General features: G+C 44.0%; 1 protein-coding gene across 1 annotated transcript; it reads left to right on the forward strand.

The window, feature by feature from the left end:
- The first annotated feature begins 1675 nt into the window (after positions 1–1675).
- On the forward strand, positions 1676–21816 carry mxd4 (MAX dimerization protein 4). The gene is made up of 6 exons (XM_085911121.1): positions 1676–1898; positions 2427–2526; positions 4358–4387; positions 15624–15738; positions 16369–16531; positions 16654–21816. The coding sequence occupies exons 1-6, from the start codon at positions 1835–1837 to the stop codon at positions 16836–16838; spliced, it is 657 nt and encodes a 218-aa protein (XP_085767247.1). The 5' UTR covers positions 1676–1834; the 3' UTR covers positions 16839–21816.
- The last annotated feature ends 65 nt before the right edge of the window (positions 21817–21881 follow it).

Consider the following 21881-nt stretch of genomic DNA (forward strand, 5'->3'; position numbering starts at 1 on the left):
GCACAGCTTTGAGAGAAGAAATACTGCTTTACCAAAAAAAAAAAAAAAAAGAGGAGTGCTTGGCAAAAAAAGAAAAAAGTTAACTCAAACAAGATGCTGACTGCTTGCTTACATAAACAATCCGTGCGAGGTCAACGTCGACAAGGCTCGATTACGCTGAGGTCAGGCGAGAGCAAGACCAGGGAGTACCCGCGCCTCGCGTGACGTTGTAAACCTGTGGCCTCCCGCAATCTTAGACGAGCAAGTATGTTACAGAGTTCAACGACACGCTGTGCGTACGTCACGGCATCTGGGCGCCTTTGATAAGAGGCGGGTTGCGCGTTGCATATCTTGGCAAAAATTATGTCTGGAATAGTGTTTGACATGCGGGCCAAACAAATCATCAGGTTTGACAACTTTAAAGTGCAATGAGTTTGGCATATGTGCATATATGCGTCTTTCTGTTGTGAGGCGCAGTTAAAACTCAGCAAAATGTGTCGGGACTCAGATCGGCATCTGGCTTTTCACAACAAAATAAAACAAAAAAAACTTAGTTGACATGTGAAGCTGCTAGCCACAAAGCTCAATTTTAACAAGGGAAATCCATCGTCTATGATACTGCTTGCCTTCACGAAGATGAGGCAAAGCTATTAGTCACATTTCTATAGTACTAGTACTCTCCTTTAGTTGTAACATTATCATGAATGCAGCAACCTTATATGGTCATGCTGAAAGCAGGCATTGCATAGTTGCATAACATGCCCTACTTCTGAAGTTCTGTGCATTGGCTGGCGACCAATTCAGCGTGCACCCCGCCTACCGCCCGAAGACAGCTGGGATAGGCTCCAGCACGCCTGCGACCCTATAAACGTTTCAGATGATGGACAGACAGATGGATGGACGGATAGATGGATGGACAGACAGATGGATGGAGTACATAGTAAATGTCCATGCCATGTTTAAAAGATATGGTTCACTTTTGTACACCTCTAACATTTATCAAGCTTGCCAACATGCAATTAGCATTGTCAAAGATGTCTATGACAAAAAGGCTTACAGCCTAAAAATAGTTGGTACTAATGTGCTTTTACTTCATCACTTTACACCAAGAGGATTAGAGATTTACAGAGAATGTGCATCAATAAGGTCAAGCACAGCAAACATCTGCCGGCCAGAGCGAGCTACATTTAAACAGGCTGAGATGTTTCTCCTCTTCCAATAATCTGGGGGGGGGGGATTGTGTCACTTGTGCAAACTCTCACCATTTATCTGCATGCTTATGACACTGTTAAGCCTTGATTCTTAACTACTCCCTCTAACGTTCTGCCTCGCTAAAAACACTTAATACTAAGCACTTTCTTAACTTTCCGGCCTTTGCAGTTTACTTCCGGTATATTCCTGAGAAGTTTGGTAACCAAAACAACAGTGGCCAGTTCAGCTGTAGGAAACGCCCATGAGCGTTTCTAACCAATCATATGTCACTTGTATACGTCACACCAACCATGTGGAAGAAGGCGGGCTGTTGCTAGGGTATGTCCCCGATTACTTTAACCGGTGTCCGGCCAATCAGATTCCACACTTGACACTTTCCTCTCGCTCATTGGTTGAACTCTATACTAAAAGCCCGCCTTTGCTCTTTCCGATTGGGCAAGAATGACATCATTCATTTGACTGAGTTTTAGTTAGGTGCTGTAGGTTGTTGCTACTGTAGTTTGGAGTCGCCAAGACTCAGAACTGATAATACCCTCGTACACACACCGGACTGAAACAATTTTTGGGTTAACATTTCCATTCCAACACTGTATGTAAGCTTGTGTATATACAGTCTCCTATTTGTTTTTGAGACAAAAACAAGATGGAACTTAATTCGCTTCTAATTCTGCTGGAGGCTGCAGAGTACTTGGAAAGAAGAGACAGAGGTATTTCAAGCTAAATTGACGCGATGACAGCAATTATTCACGTTTTAACTACACCCTGGACGAAGTGCTGACTTGTGTGGCGGTTTATGCTAGGCACTAAATTGAAGTTTAAGCTGACATTTTTGGTGGTGCAGGTATGATGTCACTGTGCATAGACAATAGGACGTGAAGCAAACGATGGGTGCCAACTGGACCCGGTGTATGTTGTTGTTGTTGCTTAAAAATACATTTACATGATAAATAAACGCAGTTTTTAGGGATATAAATATATATCATTTAAAATCTGGGTGTTATGTGTTGGTGGGGTGCTGTAATTTGGTGGAGAATCGGGTAAACAACAGTGACATCAGCTTGTAACATCACGACAGATGCAAAAAAAAAAATGACGGGACGTTTGTGTGTGTTTGTCTGTGATTTAACAAGACAACCACATGACTTATTGACAGCTCACGTATTGACTGTATTCTGCAGCCACTTTTGCTACCCCCTCAAAAAAAATTGCACGTTTGTATTTGTTTGTGTCCACAGAGGCAGAACACGGATATGCCTCGGTTTTACCGTTCAGTAGCGACTTCTCCAGGAAGAAGACGAAAAGCTCAGCAATAAACAGAAAAAGTCCGAACAATAGGTATATATCTACGTGCTCCTCTTGTGTATTTTTCTTTTTGTCCTTCTTCTTCTTCGCATGTCAGTGTGAGTGCTGCTGCAGGCCGGGGGAGGAGTCGCTGTTTTCCTGCACACTGCCATCTCTCTGCTGCCTGGGGCTGGGTTGGGCTCTCTGTTTTGGTTTCTAATAAACACTGCCACGCGTACACTGTCAACTCTAAATGGGCCCTCTGCATCCCCCTTCTCTTTTCACACACGTCCCCCCCCCCCCATGCAGAGGGGCTGCAGTCCTTTGGTTTCTGCACCTCTCCCTTCATGTGGGTTTCTACTGTAACTGTATGTGCATGTGAAATTCAAGTGCAGTACAGCTGCACTCTTTCTCTGCTCCCTTGATGCGGTTTGTGCACTTGTTGCCTTTAAAAAGATCCCCACCGCAATATTCCCGTTGTGTGCATTAGTTGAAGTAGAATTTGTGAAATATTGGCAATATTTTGACAAGATAATTGTGTAACACTACGGTTACACGCTGAGATATTTAAGCGGTAGAAGATGTATGGATGAATGGACATCAGGTCACATGCTTATTTCCAAATCATTGTTTTACATAACATGTGACAGTATTAACCTTTAAAGAGAAAGTCAATTCCCTTTAATGTTGTAGTCATGTTGTGTGTGCCCCCACTATTCTAAACATGGCATTCTTATTAATATTGCGTTTGTGGAATATGAATTAAGCAGCAGAATCTACTTGTTTTTAATCCATCTCAGGGGGCAGCCATTTTGCTGTCAACTGAAGATGACATCACAGTTGCTCAGAGCTCAGGTAACGACCAATCACGGCTCATCTGTTTATTGAGTTGGGTCACGTGACATTTGCATGCTGATCCATGAATGGTTGTTGCAACGATGGCAAAATGGCCGCCCCCCTGAGATGGATTCAAACGGGCAAGTTTAACGGCTTCCTATTTCGACTAGTTGGGTCAATTAGTACATATCGTAAATGGATATTTGAGCTGATTTCATCTTGATGGGACTTGATCATGATTTGAAACAGTCAGTGCATTTTCTTCACGTCACTCACATCCCGTGGTGCGTTGCCATCCAGATGCCTCGCGCTGGACGGCGCAGCTGTGGGAACCGCTGCTTCGCCAGCACAAGTGCCCTCAACCCTCGTGCCAAATGTGAAAGGGCTTGTTGTGTGCCTGCTCCCACCCCCTCTCCTACTACACACTTTTGTTGTCCCTGTTTTTGTTTTTATTGCTGTGGTATCCATGACGGCCACAACAAGAGGCCCTGCAGTGTCCTCGCTGTTTCCGGGTCTGCGTATCATTCGGGGGGGGCTGCTCCTCAGAATAGCCCTCGCGCTGTGGAATTCTGCACCGTCTCGGCCTCCAGACGTCTGTGGGGCGTGTTGTTATCCACACTGGTGTATGATCAGCATGCATGCTATTTGTTTGTGTGGGCAAGGAAGCGCCTTCTTATCGTGAGATGATTTTTTTTTTTTTGACACACGCTTTGTTAGATTGAGCTATGATTTTCCTGTCGTCGTCAATAATCTTGCACTTTGTTGGGTTAGGGTTCCAGTCGGGTTCCGAGTCAGCTTACTCATATCTGAATTGGGGCCAACTACAAATTGGGTGGGACGATGATGCATTTCTGTTCTAATAAGAAAGTCAGTTGGAGTCTCCCCCTCACTTTAACTGTGATGACTTTTTTGGGGGGTCTTTAGTCACCCTAAAAAAGTGTCACAATCACCCCTGTGACTGACTAACTTCAATTCTCGGGTGTAGTCTGCAAAAACATGCATGTCATATTTTGAGACTCATCTTTACCTTTTGTCTATTTACTTTCAGATCGTCCCACAACGAGCTGGAGAAACACAGGTAAGGCTGCATTTCAGGTTCTCCTGCGTGTGTGTGTGTGTTTTAGTTGCAAGTTCCACATACTCGAGTTGAGCGTCAGGTGCCAGACGTCCTCATCAAAGAGCTAAAGATGGAATCAATTACATTTTTTTGGTTTGTCAGAAAAAGAAACCGATAATAAGATATCTACCAGTTGGCCCTCATGCTGATAAGATATGTCATAGTTTCTCTTCCTTGTATGGAAATAAAGTCAATCCTATAAAATGCTGCTTCTTTGTAGAGGAAATGAAATAATGCAATTGCTTCTATTATTGGTGCTTTTCTGCATCAAGATCAACCTGAGCGGTTCTCATTGACTCTTGAAGAAAAAAACAAAAACAAGTCTAGCTAAGAGGATTTAGGAAACAGCTGATGTGAACTGTCAGCATGTGAGCAGAGGCATCAACGGGTGTGTGAGGTTGAGTTGTTTGTACGAGAACGTGACGCACGCAGTCAACCACGTTGAAGGATTACTAAGTCACATGTGTGCGAGTGGACGTGCCGACCAAAGGAGAACATGCATGGGCATATTCCACCTCAAGACAAGACGGAGAAGTGCGATTACGCCGCCGATGTTGACACACAACGGTTACCTCATGTCCGATCGCGGGTGTGGTTATAGACAAAAGATGTATGACGTCCACACGCAAGCTGACACATACCAGTTGTACCGCCTCGGTCTTTACCCTCATCGTCATTATCGTTGTGACGCCACTTGGATATGAGCGTTATCAAAATGTTATTTTTATGCCCACTGCAGAATCCAATACAGTGTTCAAAGTCTACTCTGATTATGGAAACAAATTTATCTTATGTCTTTATCTTAATGTTGTAGATTTATATAATTTAGCTAGCTAATAAATGTTCCGTTTCAGTTTCTTGCCATATTCCAAGGACCTGCCAATTGACCTCTCCAAATTGTTTTCCTCGATTTTTTTTCTTTTTTCACGGTTCGATTTTGTGCTTGAAGCAAAAATGACCGACAGAAAGAATGCGTCTTTGAAGAGTTTCGAAGATAATAAAAGAAGTCAATCTGATTTCTCTGTTGATGTCAGTCAGTTGTTGATACATAAAAGCTTTCCTGCTCAACCGGTTCCATAAGTATTTGGCCACCTTGAATCGTTCATTTCGAGATTAATCTGCTGCCGGGCCAGTATCGTGTCCCAAAAAAAAACTCAACCTCCTGACCCTCACGCCATCAGATGCACTCCAGGGTGGCGTAGCTATTTGAGTCCTGACTCACCGTCTTTGTTCGGTCACATTGAGCTATCCTTGTAGTCTCTGCTCACGTGTTTGGCAAGGTGACAAATAGAAGTCTACTTTAGATGCCACAAGGCAGTTGTGGTAGTAGTGGTTGAATCCAAGGATTTCTAAGGAAGACGGAGTTTTATTCTTCATCCTTCCTTAGAAAAACAAAATACTACTTTGTATAGCTAACTTACATTAGCATCTTTAGCCTAGCGGTTTAATCCTGTGAGGAAACCTGGATTTGGGTTTGAATTAAATTAGATTTAAATCATTTGGAGATGGTTGACATTACAATATGTCTTTGTCAGCATGACACAATTCTGGAAAATAGTCATTTCAATCTAATTTCATTTCTCTTAAATGTGTGATAGATTTGCAATCATTCAACAGAGAGCACGCCTTGAAGAGTCTATGCTCGCGCGGTGTTATTTGTATTTTCTTTCAAAGGTGCTTCTGCAAATATTTACTTGATATTATTAATAGCAGACTGGCTGGCTCTCACCAAGCTGTCTGCTGTTTAAGAGACGGCTCGTACGTATTTATGTCCTGTTATCAGAGTGAGGCTAGCAGCAGCCGACGGGGCCCGTGTCCCGATGCGACCCGGTTATCTGCTTGGGCTGTGGTGCTCTCGCTCTAGACAATCCCATCGGTGACTTCATTTGCTACTGCTTTATTTTTCAATAGTAATACAGGCCTGCATTAGTGCTGTGAAACCAAAATGCCTTGTGGCTCGTCTCTACTGGGTTGGCTTCCTTCCTATTTCTGACCCAGGATGACGATTTGTCCTCGTTGCACGCTTCCTTTTTTTCTTTTTCTTTCTTGTGACACCGATGCACGGTGAAGTTGCAAAGGTTGTTTTCCAGCATGTCACCTGATGACTGGAAATGTGAGTCCACTCGCGTGCTGCTGAAAGTTTGCTTTGTTTTTGCATGCTTCCCTCAATTGACTCTCGGATTGACGCCTTTATTTTTATCCCCGCCCATGTTTGCTCTTGGTTTCATTTCTGACAGCGCACATGACAAGCGGGACGTCCAAAGTTTATCCAACAAGTTTTATTATCCTCTGAGTATGCAGTGGAGTCTTTTAAAGGTTGAACATAATCCGTGACGGGTCACCGGTTGATCTGAAACTGTTCAAATGGAGCACCATAATATGTTAGGAGATCTTATGTATAAAAGGCATAAAAATATAACAGTTAAACCTCAGTTACATGAGAAACACACTTAAAACACTGAATTTTAATGAACAATCTCATGGTTTCAAATTAAACATAAGTGTACAAATAATGTAATATAAAGCGCTAAACCAATATGGTCCTCGAAATTTGATAACAAACAACGATGCGTATGGCAGCTGACACTGGGACACTCAATTGGAACTGGCAGGATATTCTTCTCTTCTGGAACCACAACAAAATGTTACAAAACATTTTTTCAGAATTATTGTTGTGTAAAGTCAACATCTCACACGACATTAGACATGACGGGGATTGGACTCAGTTGGTATCCAAGATTGTGTCTACATCAAACAGTCACACTAAGCAAACTAGCTAGCTATGAACTATGCCCTTTACGAGCTAGCACGGCGAAACACTTTCCTTCCAGGCTTCAAAACATTCTGTTCCTATAAATCACTCAAATAAGATACACTTCTAACTAGTATCATTGTCACTAAAGAAGAACAAGGAGTACCGGTAGCTAATCATTTGACACACCGAGCAAGAAGAGAAAACAGGAGACGACGGAAAAGCCATGCTAACCGCTAATGCTGAGTCGCGCAACATTAGAATTGGTGCATAAGGTTATAATGTCATTGGATACCTGTTGTACAATGACAATAAAGGCATTCTATTCGATATTAAGACATAATTTGCTGAGTTTTCGAATTATTATACGACTTAAGGAACCACCTTAAATCCCACCCCAGCAACTGTGCAGCAACTGTCCAACTATGAATTTAAATTTACTTGGGGAGCACTTGGCCACGCTCTAAGCTTCCCTCTAATTAAATTTACTCTCTCGGTGTCTTCCACTCCCAGCTGTGATAAATGACTTATTTGGCTTTGGGGGGCTTTCACTTTCTCCCCTTGAGTGAAGCCGGACCTCACGATTGCATGTGTGTCTTTGAGTTATGGCAATTTGGACCGTATTGCCTCCACTTCTTCTATCTCTGTTCTTTTTCTATCTCTACAGGCCACATCTGCTTTTTCTTTCCCCCCCCCCCCCCCATAAAAGTCACTGAGTCAGCAGAAACCTGAGGCGGTAAGAAGAGGGAGAGCAACCCCCCCCCCCCTCCCAGTTCTCTCACAGAGGGCCTTTATCGCTGTTATCCGGCTTGTATGCCAACACTCATCTGTGCCAGTCGCTCCTCTTGTGAAGTTGTAAATCTTCTCTTGTGAGTTTTATGTGCAAGGTGGTGCGTCTGACAGTTTAGATGCACATTGCATACTGCATGCACTCGAGGTCATTTGAGGACTTGTCATGAAGAGCCAGTGCGATATTCCAGGCCTTTTTATTTTCTCACTGGTGACGGCGGCGGCGTGGGGGGACATTATCTCATGCGGCTTTTGTGTTGAACTTCCTCAAAATGTCACACTGTCACATACATTCCTCATGAGGGTGTAGTGCAAAACATATCCAATCATATGATGCTTTGCAATACGCTGACAAAACACATTCATAAATGAAGTCGCTCCTACTTTTGCTGAGTTGAAATCTAAAGTCTCCCACTGGTAAATGATTTGTGCGCATTCATTGTGCCGCTAGAATAGAAAAGACACTTATGCAATGGGTCTTCTGCTTTCTACGTGCCAAGCAATTAATCAAGAATATGATCCACAGATTAATCAACAATCAAAGTCATTGTGAGTGACAGGTCTAATAGAAACACTTGAACATCCTGCTTTAAATTTCATGCAGCTGCACGCACTTGTTTGGGGGAGAAAAAAAAAGCCGTAGAGACTCGTTGCGTACGTGCTGGGTGCGTTCCCAGAGGCTAAGATGACGTCTTTAGATTGATATTTATATCTGAATAGACTGTCACTCAGGACTGAAGTACATTAAATCAGTTTGATCATCATCTGACAGGTGCAATATTGACTGGCCCATCTCCAGTTTGCTTATTTCACTAGTAAGAAATAAAAAAAAGCACATCGGCATCCATTTTCCATAGGACTTGTCGTTATTAGCGACTACGCGTCGAGCAGATTGCAGCTAGCGCTAGCTTGTTAGCAAGGCAAGAGCACCCCGTCGGGCTCGGCTGTAATATTGCTTTTATAAGCTCTTTCGTCATCTCGCTCATACGTGCAACGTTAGTCCTTCGATACAGGCTGCACTTAACCACGCTGCTGAGAATTTCCTCATAAAATTTGATTTTAAAGACTGTTTTGATTGGTTCAGGCCTGGAGGACAGCACAGCATGTGGCCAAAATGTACAGGCAGGAGATGCCCAAAAGGTGCGCAAATAATAATTCCACGTATGCTCGGGTCACGCCCAGCTGCGACCTCAGAGAAGGGAGGACGGCCTAGTACGCTGTCGCTGGCCTACCGAGCTGGCGTGTCCTCCCGTGCACTCGCACATTTCGGCAACACGCCCCCGCCGCCTCTCGGGTGTCAACGCTGCGCGACGGGGAACGTCGTGTTTCCGTGCGGGGTAATAAGACGCCGGCCAAACAGCCGCTGGTTGTAAAAAAGCGGGTAAAAGTGCGGTTTGCGCTTTAATAAGTCGCAAGCTTTTGCATACGGCTTGCGTTTGAGGGCCAGGAAAACAATGAAAGAACTCATGAGGTTAACAGTGGGGAGGAAAGCAAGCTGGCTGCTTTGGATGCAGGCGGAGGCTGAGACATTCTTGAACGTTGCTGTAGGGAGGGACGTGGCTGCTGTGTGGAGCAGCCAGCCTGAAATTCAGGTCAGCAGACTATGCACACATACGCTCCAACGGAGTGTTAAGTAAGCAGCACCGAGACGTTTTGCACACAGCAAGCTGACAGGGCAACAATTACGACAATACCGCATAACATTTAAGAAAGCAATTAAAAAAAGAAAAAAAAAATCATCGGATTTCTTTGTTGCTTCTGTCTTATGTGAAAATGGTCAAAAAAAACAAAAATGTGTTTTCCGTTTAAACTTCCCACGTTCCCCCCCTCGTGTAATTTTTGTTTTCCCACCCACAAGTTCTTTATGCGGTTTATTTGTCCTTTTTCGCAGAAAGGGTCAAAGAAAAGGAAGCACAGATTAATGAGTCATACTGATTTTCTGATATTTTGAAATCCACAAACACAAAAAGACAAACGTGGCCAGAATAAATGTTTTGGCGCTTACTCGTAAAGAATGGCGTTCTGGTTTTTTGTTTTAATAAGAACTCTGTCGTCCGTGTCGAAGCTGTTTGCGAAAATTCTTCCAATTTGACAAATTCAGCGCTTTCAGCCTTCTCTTTACCTGACCCGTTTCTTCCATTCCTCCACTGGGTCGGTTGGTTCCTAATCCCGTGTTACAGTAAACATCAATGCTGAGCTCTTCTGTCATGTCACGGGATTCCTGCGTGCTAATCATTGACAGGGCTTCATTAGAAAAAGCCCAGCTAGCCCGTCCCGTGTCAGGGGAATGTGTTTACGGAGCTCTCGGAACTTGTCCGTGCTAGTCCGTCCCGACGTGCGCCACTCCGCCAATTACTGTCCGAGTCTGTCGTTTGACATTGTGCTGAAACGATTCCGAAACAAGGAAGGAATCTTTTCAGTATCTTCCTCCTCTCTGTTTTTGCTTCTCTTCAACTTCTGACATCTGTTTTCCCGTTAAGACCTCCGTAAGCGACCTTTCGGGAGGGAAGGATTTTGTAACGACACGGATTGTACGTAAAAGGAAAACAAAAGTCAGATGACCCGCACTCACATGGCATTCCCGAGCACGCGGCAATAGAAATACGAGCGCTCTCGGCACACTCTTTCCTGTTTTCTAATCGGCGAGTTTCCAATGCTCGAGTGAAGTAACCCCGCTTGCGTGTCAGTCCGTCATGTGAGCGCCGGCGTCATGTTGTTGCCGTCAGGAGATCGTATTTACGAGAGGGGAGTAGACGTCTGTCTGCTCTCGCACTCGTCCGTGGGAGGGGGACGCGGATGACCCTAAAGCAAAACACGTCTTGACCCCGTTTGACTGACACTTGGCGTCAGGGCGAGAGAGGCCTCTCCTCGAGTGTACATGTGGGACGCATGGCCACTTTCACCTCCACGCTTCTTCTCACGGACAGCGCATGTGAGTTCAATGTAAACACATTGAGGGCAGGGGAAGACTGATGAGGACCTGCTGAAAGAGCCACTGTATATGTTTTTGCACGGCGACTTAGTTCCGTCGCCATCCGAGGAGGCCCCTCCTCCATCCATACGTGCACACCAGATGTGGAACCGCCACAAACCTAAATTGCACCAGTTACACCGTGGTGATCCACACTCACGCGAGCTGCTTCACTTTCACTGCCAAACAGGCCACCAGATGTGTGTATGTGTGTGTGTGTGTGGGGGGGGGGCATTTGATGTTTGAAAGCCAAAAACAACATTGTTGGACCACTGTAGAATAAATAACATGATAGGAAGAAAGCCTCAAGGACAAAGTAACCGTGAATGATATTTTCTTTCCCACGGTTCCGCGTTAGTGAAAGCGCAGCAAATTTTTCGATCAAGTTGAAATGATGACGCAATTTCGCGACTGATGAATGTTGCCACGCAGCAAAAAAAGGCGGGTTAACTGCTTCCTGTTTTTCATTCTACGCATTGTAGACATTTTTCTTTTAATTAGAACCTTACAATGTTTGCAGACATTTGTGATCGAATACGTACAACCTAATCCGATTGATCAAATTCAGTTGATGAACGGATTTTCATTAGAGGTTGACATTTGTTTGAGAATCCCATCATTTTGCTGATTGGCCAAACCAGAACGATCATGTCTTTTCCTAAACCAATTCTGAGATACTAAAGAATGATAAATGTCCCCCTTACCGCGAGTATAACCATAAAATGGTGAGCTGAACCAAACTGGCATGTTGCGCTACGCTAGGGTAAAGTTCAGGTGCTTTTACAGCTGCCAAGATGTGACCCTCATTCTAAAATGTTATTTTGTGGGATCAAACCCCAGAGGCCTGGAATTTTCTTTTCTCCGTAGCCGCGAGCGTTTGTGAGGAAACGTTGGAATGGGAAGGAGGGGCGGGGGGTCCTCGTGACTGTTGACCTTCATTTAGCAGGATTGGCCGTGTGCCAATCAAGCCACTCATTCCCGTGCATACGGGCTGAGGAATTTGCCGGGGCCGCAGCAGCCTCATTAAGCAGCGCAACGAGCGAGCGAGCGAATGAGTGAGGCTCGAGGGTCTGTTGTTTGCACTGGCTGGCCTTCTCATAACCTGCGCCCCCTTTAAGTCCCTGCTCCAAAGAGCTGTTGTCTCCAGGACGGTGTCAAACCGCTCACGTCTCTGGTACAGCTCACGCAAACACAGCCGTCCGTCGACTTAAAATAGTCATTTGCCGGCCAAGGGAATCTTGTGAGAACGGACCGATTTGTACCCGGGTAACCTTGGAGCACAAGTCAGCAGTTTAAATAGCTTGCTCCAGTTTCAGCTGTTTTTTTTTTTTTTTTAAGTTTCTTTTCCGCTCTCTGCCTTTGCTTTGTTTTGGCACTCAGTCGCTCATGGAGGGAGGGAAGGGGGGGGGGAGGCCAGAGATCAGACACAAATCATCCCGTGGTACTTTGCACGTGAGTGGTCAGGTGGTTGGCCTATCTGCGGACGTGACTTTGTCTCAAATTGAATTGCAGACCTAAGCCAAACGTCTTGAATTTGCCTGTTGACTTGAAATAATGACACTTGGCTAACGTCCTTTGAATGCTTGTATTGTGAGCTATATGAACACGTTTTTGAAGATCTGGAAAGAAAGAAAAAACTGGAAATGCTGTAGTATGACTGCCAGGACCAGATGTTAGCAATTAAAACCACGGACTCCAAAGACTGTAATACTATCATTTTCAAAAAAAAACTTTCAAAAACTCATTTCAAACATTACTCCGAGTAAACAAACCAGCCAGAATTCTTATTCTTTTTTTCCAGCCTCTTGTAAACACCCTTTTTTTAACTGTGACGGTAGTATTTACAACCTCGATATCAAAGAGCGTCCATAGTTGAAGCCAGACAAATTGGAAAATGTGATGTGAGTCAGAAGCACGCATACCAGACGGAGCAATCTGTCCGCTCCCCTTCATGCACACAACATTATGGTGCCACACTTTGCACGGATGTTTGGGGCCATCTGATAAACATAGCGTGACCAGGGCTTGACTTGGGAATAACAAAAAAATGAACGAGGCGGAGTAAGGGGGGGGGGGGGGGGGGGGCAGGGAGCCGGAGTCACGTCCCCCACGTTTAAATGGACGTGGCTCCTCGGTGATCAAGCACGTGCTTCGGGGAACGAGCTGTCAGGAATGACCCGCTGACTTTCAGCAGGTCCCGTCTGAGAGATACCCATCAGACGCATTGCAAGCTTTTCTCCGACACAGTCACAATAACACGGCAAACAAACCGCGTAGTGCTTGAGGGAAGGCATGCCCGAACTTGTCGTAAGTCACGATGCAGAAGGTCAAGACGAAAAGTGTAACGTGAGCTACAATTTGCATGTAAGGGAAGAACTTTTTTTTTCATCAAGTTTGATTTGGAAGAACTCATTTTGGATTCCAATGCTTGTATATTTTCTAGGGAGAAATTGTCAAATGTAACAAAAGCACAGTCTGACTTTAGTTGTTGGTAGATTTGGCAGTCATTTTATAACTTGGTCAGATCTTCTGATGACATTATTTGCACGTCGACATGATGTCTGTCTAGCTCCATTCATACCTCCACTATTGCAGCACTATTGTGCTGGCACGAAAACAGGTGTTCAGAACAAGAGACCAGGGATCCTCCCATCCCATAAAAAAAAAAAAAGCGTCCATCCTGTCGTGCACGTGTCAAACTCGAAGCCCGCAAAAGGCAAATCATGTCGACTTCACAAATTGTCTTTACTTTTAACAAGAGATACTGCAAGATTTTTATAAGGCGATCATACAGGAAACCATAAGAACAATGTAGCACGTGCCAAAAATAAGTTTGACACCCTTTTTTTGTGATGAATCAAGCAAAAGTAGCAGCCAATCGGCCCTCTGCGGTTCAAATAATGAAGGGAGTGCATGTGTACACCTTTCTAGTTGTTACATGCCAGTTAAATTATGTGTTTCGTACACAGGTTAGGCCTTTCGGTGAGTAAGTCGGGAGGGGGGGAAAAAAGTCATTTTTCTCGATGGTAGTCAGGCGAGCGCAGGAGGCAACGCCTTGTTTTTGTTTTTCATTACAAGAGAGGCAGAAGGGGGAAGTGGGGTGCAAGAATTCTTGCCCATTGGCTCAAGTTACCCTTTGGACGATGTGTCGGGAGCGCTGCCTGGTGCAGCTGAGCACACTGCGCTCTCAAAGAACCCTTTTTTCAAAGTCACCCACTCGCTCGGACCCCGCTCCCAGAAAAAACACCAATAAGCCTCGCTCCCTCCTCCTTGCTCCAGACCCCCGGCCGGCTCTTTCCTGCCTGCTTCCCCTGGCCGAGGTCCAAGTGCTTCATGTGGCTGTGACTGGGGCAGGTTGGAGGTGGAGTCCCCGCCCATGTCCTCTGAAGACACTTGTTTTCCGATGGGACGAGGGTGTGTTGGTGTTGGCAGAGTGGAGCAAAGGGATGGGGAGGAGGGAAGGGGGGGGTCTGCGGATGAAGGGGGATTGAGACAGCCCCCTTGGGAGAAGAAGAAATAAAAGAACGAGAAAACTTTCACACGCCCTTTCCCAGGAATGCCAAATGCACCTGTAGAGACGTAAAAAACACTTGAAAGGACATTCAACAAGTTTTCATTTCACTATTTATTTCAAATTAAGATGTGACTAGCTAGTGATCCCCAGCTGACCCCAAAGTGAAACAGACCGGGCTTCTGAGAAGGACCTACTTGTGTACAACGCACCGGCAACGCCCTTCCTGAAGACCAAACAGGGAAAAGACTGTTCTTGTGTCAAGAGTCCAAATGTAGCCCCCTTTTTTTTTTATATATCAAGCTGATTAGGTTGATTGTAGTTGCAGCAATGGTCAGTGGAGACCTTCCATTGTTGGGGTTTGTTTACTGTTCAGATGGACTTAGTCAAAGGAACCAGGGACTCGAGGGGGGGGGGGGTTGCTCAGAACAAAGAAATGGTTCATGGACAAGCTTGACTAATGGAGGATCGAAAAGGGCCTCATGAACAAATTTGAATAGACCGAGGGCAGACAGGGAAGGTAATCCGCTGATATCTTTTTTTTTTTTCTTAGGAATAAAAGCAGTTCTTTGGAGATGCTACTTTTGTCTCTATCATGAAAATAAACCCGCACATGTCCATCTACAGAGATGTTTACTTGCAAGTTCCTGGACATTAGCCTGGCAAGGGGAGACTTGGCTCCAATGCAAGATTTTCCAAGGCAGCAGTTTATCTTTTGGGTTCTGTTCGTAACATGGGGGACTTCCCATGCTTTTTTTTGGTCCACAATGACATTTGCTCCAGGTTTCTGCATGCTGACTCTCCAGGATTCAAATCTTATAATTGATCAAACACAAGACAGTGTTGCTTTACTTTTTTACATCGTCCAAATCCGCAGGGAATCATTCCTGGTCGTGTAGTAACGAGTCTTTCTTGTTCCGTGGATGTATTTTTTTTTCCACCCCAGTGAATCTTAGAACAGAAGTATTTGCAAAAGGCCCTTCAAGGTCACAGCGTCTCCCAGTTTGCTGCTTTTCGATAGTGACTCATTCACTCATTCACTCACTCACTCACTCACTCACTCACTCACTCACTCACTCACTCACTCACTCACTCACTCACTCACTCACTCACTCACTCACTCACTCACTCACTCACTCACTCACTCACTCACACTCTGCTTGTGTTCTTGCAGACGCGCCAAACTACGGCTGTATTTGGAACAGCTGAAGAAGCTGGTGCCTTTGGGTCCAGACAGCACCAGACATACCACACTGAGCTTGCTGAAAAGGGCCAAGATGCACATAAAGGTATTCAAGGGCTCGCAAAAAACAGGATACAAATTGGTTGGGTACTATCTCATAGGCGTGGTGTTCTTCTGGGGTTTTTTTTTTTCTCTAGAAAATGTCGTACGGTCTTGAAGATGGTAAGGATGAATTTTTGGACATACTTGTAAAAGACGTGTAGGAAAGAAAGCATGTTGCTTTGAGCTGGTTTTTCTTCTTTAGTCAAGGTAGTACGAGTTCAAACAGAGGAATTCCAAATACCAGTCTTTTTTTTTTCTTTTTTTTTTTTTTTTAACTTCAAAACTTCATGAGTCTGCTTAGAAGTAAAGCTGACGTCCAAACGTTTGTTCTGTTTACCCGCAGTAGAAGCAGCGGTGCCGTGTGGTCGGTGGGAAATTCTGTTTTAACCCTTGGTTTCCTGTTTATTGTGCACGCTGTTGCCGTGCAAACATGATGATTGTGGTCATGTCGTCTGACCCGAAAAGATTGAGAAATGTATCTTTTCAGCCACCACAAAAAAAAACAACCCGATTCAATCCCACACTTCTTTTTTTTTTTTTTAATGCTTGCTCATTCAACCACTTCCTTGTTGACACTTGCAATACATTTATTCAATGCATTCATTTCGTGGCATCTATCTGTGTATGTTTACAGAAGCTGGAAGAGCAGGACAAGAAGGCTTTAAACATGAAGGAGCAGCTGCAAAGAGAGCACCGCTACCTCAAACGTCGACTTGAGCAACTCTCCGTGTCGGGATCGGTGGAACGCATCCGCACGGACAGCATGGGCTCCACCATCTCCACCGACTCTGAGCAAGGTATGATTCCAAATTTGGACTGGTGTCACAATGACAATGGTCCAGTTTTACAGTCACAAGAGTTGATGTCATGATGGGATTAAAGAATTTACTCTTGATTTTTTTATTTTTTTTCGGTGCAGAGGTGGACATCGAGGGTATCGAGTTCACCCCTGTCGAGGTCGACAGCGTGGGGAGCATCAGCGACCCCGAGGAAGAGGAGGTAGAGGACGAGGAGGAGGAGGACCACTACAGCCTCCAGAGCAGCTCCAGCGACACCAGCTACACGGCCCCACATTCCCACAGACTGCAGCCACACCACTGTTAGACTCCCGTAGCCCGATGATCCATTTTTTTTTTTCCCCCCAAAATCCTCTAAACCACCACCAACCAACGTGACTGTGTACCCACAACACACATCAAAGCAGTCCACAAAGGCGCTACCTTTTAAATGCCACACAAGCCTACTCGACAGCTCGCCCTCCCCAACCCTTGTATCATGTCTCAACCAACCAACCAACCAACCAACCAACCAACCAACCAACCAACCAACCAACCAACCAACCAACCAACCAACCAACCAACCAACCAACCAACCAAGCCCTTAGCCTAGTGTAGCTAGCTGCAGGCTCACATACAGCAGTGGGGGGGGACTTCTGTGGTGAGAAGCTTTAACTTTTTGGGAGTCAGAGTGTATGTATGCGTGTGTTTGCATGTGGCTGTCAGATGATAACACAACAAAAAGCTCTTTCTCATCTCCACATGGCAATAGCACGCAGAAAAAGGCCTTAAAGTATGCAAATGACCTCCGCCGGTTTCCGTAGTCTGTACACAACTAGGACCTCATTAGCCTGCCACAGGAAATATTTTAGCTCGGCACCAACCAGGTGAAGGAGAACTAGTCGGCCTGGTTGTGACAATGAAAGGACGAAAAGGACAGTGCACCAGCACTCTAAAATTCCCCCTAAAATCTCATCTCATTTCATTTGTATTCATACAGTTCCTAGTCGTAACAGAAGCTACAGTTGTGTTCAGAATAACAGTAGTGTGTTGAAAAAATGAGTTTCAAATGCTAAGTAGAAATTCTTTTTTTTTGTTTCTCCAGCATTGTAACTCAATTTGAACGCACATCTGTTACTTGGAGTCCGGCCATTTTAACACACCGCTGCTAACCTGAACATAGCTGCCAAATTTGAGCCCAATAGTCTCGTCATTTTGCTTCTGTTATTAGGCTAAGGCCATCCTCCAGATTGAAAGGTTATCAAAAAAAGAGACATTCTGCCTGCTTCTTGCCGTCGTCATGCTAAACTCATCTAAGCTAGGCTAATCGAGTTCACCGGCCGTACAAAAACAAGCAGGAAGTGTCACGGAGCTGCCGCAGAGAACTGAATAATTGTATTAATTTGTGTGCCCCCCCCCCCCCCCCCCCGCCGTTTTTTTTCCTCACCACTACTCCACACTACTGACCACTACACTATAACACCCTATGGTGTGGATGGACTACTATGGCCTTTTCGCACTTCAGTAGCGAAGCGATGTAGCAGAGCATGCAGGAGGAGGGTGCTTCCTCCGAGTGTTTCAAATGATTCCCTCCGGTACCATGAAGCGCCACCCACCGGAGACTCGCGCCCCTTTTTTTCTTTTAATGCCAAACCACCAAATGGCCAAATCGGCGTTCCTCTGCAGCAGCTCTGTCACCTCGTTTTTTTTATTTTATTTTTTAAAATGTTGTTCTTACACATCCCCTTAAGATCATGTTCTTGTCACAGTCAGTCATATTTGTAAGAGAAATCATCCTTTTTGTTCTTAACCTTTAAGGTTACAAACGACAGTCACTATTGACTGAGGAGGCGCTTCTGTTGGCCATTACAGGCCACATCTTTGCAGGAAAAAAAAAAGGTCCATCATGTTAGACCTTGTAAAACAAAAATGAAAAAAAAAAAAACTAACAAATCTCAAATCCACACAAAAAAAAATCACTATATTCGCCAGTCTAGTCTATTTCTTGCATTACATTTTGTATTCTATTTTCCTACATGTGCTCTTTTAAAAAAGTGATAAATATTATTTTTTGTGTGCACATGCATACTAATTTTTGTATATATAATATGCAAAACTGACTATGTATGGATGTATACACAAATACAATACAAAGCCTTTACAGAGATAATAATAATGTTCCAAATGGTTTTAGTTGGGTAGATGGCCCAAAATCTCACCATATGCCCCCCCCCCCCCATCCCAGTTTGGCTCAATGAATACCTCTGGAGGACGAGCACTATTATCTCTGTAAAGGCCAACGAGTGGAAACAGTCTCCATAGATTGTGCAGATGTACCTAATGTAGTGGCCGCTGCGTGTATGTATAGCTTTGTATAGAAATAGAAAGCTGGATCTAAATCCAGAGAGAGACTTATGGAAGGGAGTACGGGGGGGCAGACTCTCCTGCTGTGTTCTGTGCCTTGGTGAGCCACCCGGCCCTGACCCCGCCCCCAAAGCCCGGTCCCCCACTCAGGTTGCCCTCCACCCCATCAACTCGAAACATCAACCAAAAACACTTTCAACCAGCAGGGGGCGTGCCAGGAGAGGTCCCCGCACCCCTCCCCCCCAACCCCGACCTCTACCCCCCACCCACCCACCCTCCACACTGGTAACACCCTACGGCAGCTTCTAGTTGGCCCCCCTCTGAAAACGGTCACCACCAGGGGCTGGACCTTTTCAGGCTTGAAACGTGTTTTATGCGGATTATTTTTGTTCTTTTTTTTTTTCAAAGACTTTTTGTTAGTGGAGCGGGCGTGGCCGGGAGAGGAGCGATTTTCAAGAATAATTGACCCGATGGCAGCTTTGCGGCGTGATCGTCTCCTCGACGTCCCAGCCGAGGCTCGGCTCCAACAACAGTGTTTGCTTGTTTCTGTTTGTTAGCTTCCATGCTGGCACAGCAATACGACCATTGTGCGCTTTTTGCAAGGTGCGGCCAGGGTTTTATTTGATCTTTGCGTTTTCTTCTAGAAGACAAGCATTTTTTTTTTATGTTTTTTTTTTGTTTGTTTTGATTTTTCGCCTATGACTCTGTGGTGCGTTTAATGGTGACCAAGTCTTGACGACCTCCTATCTGCACTCTCTTCAAACACTGCAGGAGGGCCAAGAAAAAAAAAAAAATATGGAGATTTAAACGAAACAAAAAAAGCATTTTTTTGTTTTTTTTTGTCATTGACAGTTTACATTCATGTCGAGAATTTGAACATGACCGTTTGTAGCGTTCCTTTTAGTCTGTTAGTTCAAAATGTTTGGTAGCACATTGTTGCCACACACCGAAAAAGGCTCAGTATCACGTCATGACGTAAAAAGCTTCTTGTAATGTGGGCAAGTTCCTAAACCAGAAGGACCGCACGGCAGCGAGTTCAGTTCAACTGACTTCACAATATGTAGCACTTTGCCAAATAGTGAGCACCCCCCCCTAAACGAGGCTCACGTTGTTTATTGCCACTCCTAGTTCCAACTAACTGTTAAACTAAACACGAAACAAAACTGCCCAAAGGCCCCGCTAGCTTAATGTTAACTTGCGGCTATGTTGCTGTTCTTTAAGCAATGGATTGAACACAAATATTCCAGCAACCACGCCTTGTAATATAACAGTATTCTCCTATATTCTTTATCCTCTGCGTAGAACAACGGATGATAATAAGTGCCGTAGAGATGAGCTCAAAGCATAATTGTCAGTTACTATGAATTGTAGGACACTAGAATAGGATTAGCTGCTGCAAAGAGGAAAGGACCGCTGACAAATCAAATAGGATTGATTCGTCATCATGAGTCTATCTGAGCTATACTGCCTCCAGGTGGTCAAGCCAGGCATGCAAGAAGGAGCAGACTATCAGATTTTTTAAATTCTATTCAATGATGATATTACTGAATGTTTTTAAAAGTGACACTGAGCCTTTTTTTTTTTCCTTTCCGTGTGGCAGCGATATGCTTTGATTAAAAAAAAAAAAAAGAATATTAATGGAATAAAAGATGATCTCTTGCACAGAACCTTCCCTGTAGGGATGAGGATGGAACGAGCGAGGCGATTTGTGGGCCACACGTGAGATTAGAACAGGATTCAGTGCCCAAGACTTTGGGTAACTTGTAAGATAAATTCCCAAAGGATGCACAAGTCCTGAAATGATGAGAAATATGTCAATTATGACTTCTTTTTACTACTTTTATCTTTTAAACGTATGCCAATTTTCTTTTTAAAATTATTACTTTGTTCCCAAATCATGACAATTTTTTGTCTCATGACAATTTCTGACTGTTCTCCTAAAATAATTTCTTTTTTGCATCTATTTTAATCCTAAATAAGTTCCTGATTTTTGTATAAAGTAATTTTTTTCTTGTAATATGTTCCCCTTTTCCCCCCCTCAACATCAAACACTTTGTCAATGACAAAAAATATCAAATTAATACTGTAAAATTCAAATAAAATATGACCTTTTTCCTTCTAAAATAAATCACCTCATAATATTAAGACTTAGTGATTATATTTACAAAATTATTAGATCAAAAATGATTTTCCCAGGTTTTTTTTAACAATTTATTCCTAAAAGAAAAATGACTTAAAAAGAAAAAAAAGTAGTGTATTTTAAACTGGTAGTGGTTCTTTTTTTTTTTTTCTTTCTTTTTTTTTTTCTTTTCCGTGTGGCACTAACAGCCCTTGGTAGAATGTGAGCAGCTGACATAGTCAGCAGCTATAGAACAACGAAAATCTTTCAACGACGTGCCTTGTTATAAATGTATTTTCTTAAAAAGTAATTTAAATTGTAAAAAAAAAAAAGAAGAGATTATGTATGTTATAGTCAGTGACTGATTATCCACTGTATCTGCTCTAAGTGCAAATGAGAGGCACAGATTGAACACACCATGATGATGATGAAGATGAGTGGTCTGCTGTGCATCCTAGGTGCTTGTCAAATCAATATTCCTGCCAAATACAAAAGTCACTTTTGAACACCCTCACCATGCCGGATAACTAGAGAGATTTATGAAAGGACACTCAAGTCAAGATGAGACGGGTGTGTCTCCACGGCGAGCAGGGGGGGAGCGTTCTGTGCCAGAGACCTGTTGAGTTATGTTCCCGATAGCAGATAGAAAAACAAGGTTTTTGTGCGTTAGTATGCATGAGTTGTGTGTGTGTGTGTGTGTGTGTGCGAGCGCGAGTGTGTATGTGTGTGCACGAGTACCTGGTGCTAGCTATGTTTGAGCAAACACTTGAAGGTATTGTGTACGTTCTCATTGTAATATAATTAAAATGTTTTCTACTTAAAATGTGGCCTCGTCTTAATTATTGCCTTGTGTGGCGAGTCACGTTGTTTATGAAATATGCTACAGAG

The sequence above is a fragment of the Syngnathus leptorhynchus genome, chromosome 5 (genome assembly GCF_054491065.1).
Source record: "Syngnathus leptorhynchus isolate UIUO chromosome 5, UIUO_Slep, whole genome shotgun sequence".
Taxonomy (NCBI): Eukaryota; Metazoa; Chordata; class Actinopteri; order Syngnathiformes; family Syngnathidae; genus Syngnathus; species Syngnathus leptorhynchus.

Excerpts from the sequence above, each read along its gene's own strand:
- mxd4 (XM_085911121.1), top strand. The coding sequence starts at position 1,835 with ATGGAACTTAATTCGCTTCTAATTCTGCTGGAGGCTGCAGAGTACTTG. Across the intron at positions 2,527-4,357 it reads AGAAAAAGTCCGAACAATAG|ATCGTCCCACAACGAGCTGG; the intron begins GTATATATCTAC and ends ATTTACTTTCAG. Across the intron at positions 16,532-16,653 it reads CTCCACCGACTCTGAGCAAG|AGGTGGACATCGAGGGTATC; the intron begins GTATGATTCCAA and ends TTTTCGGTGCAG.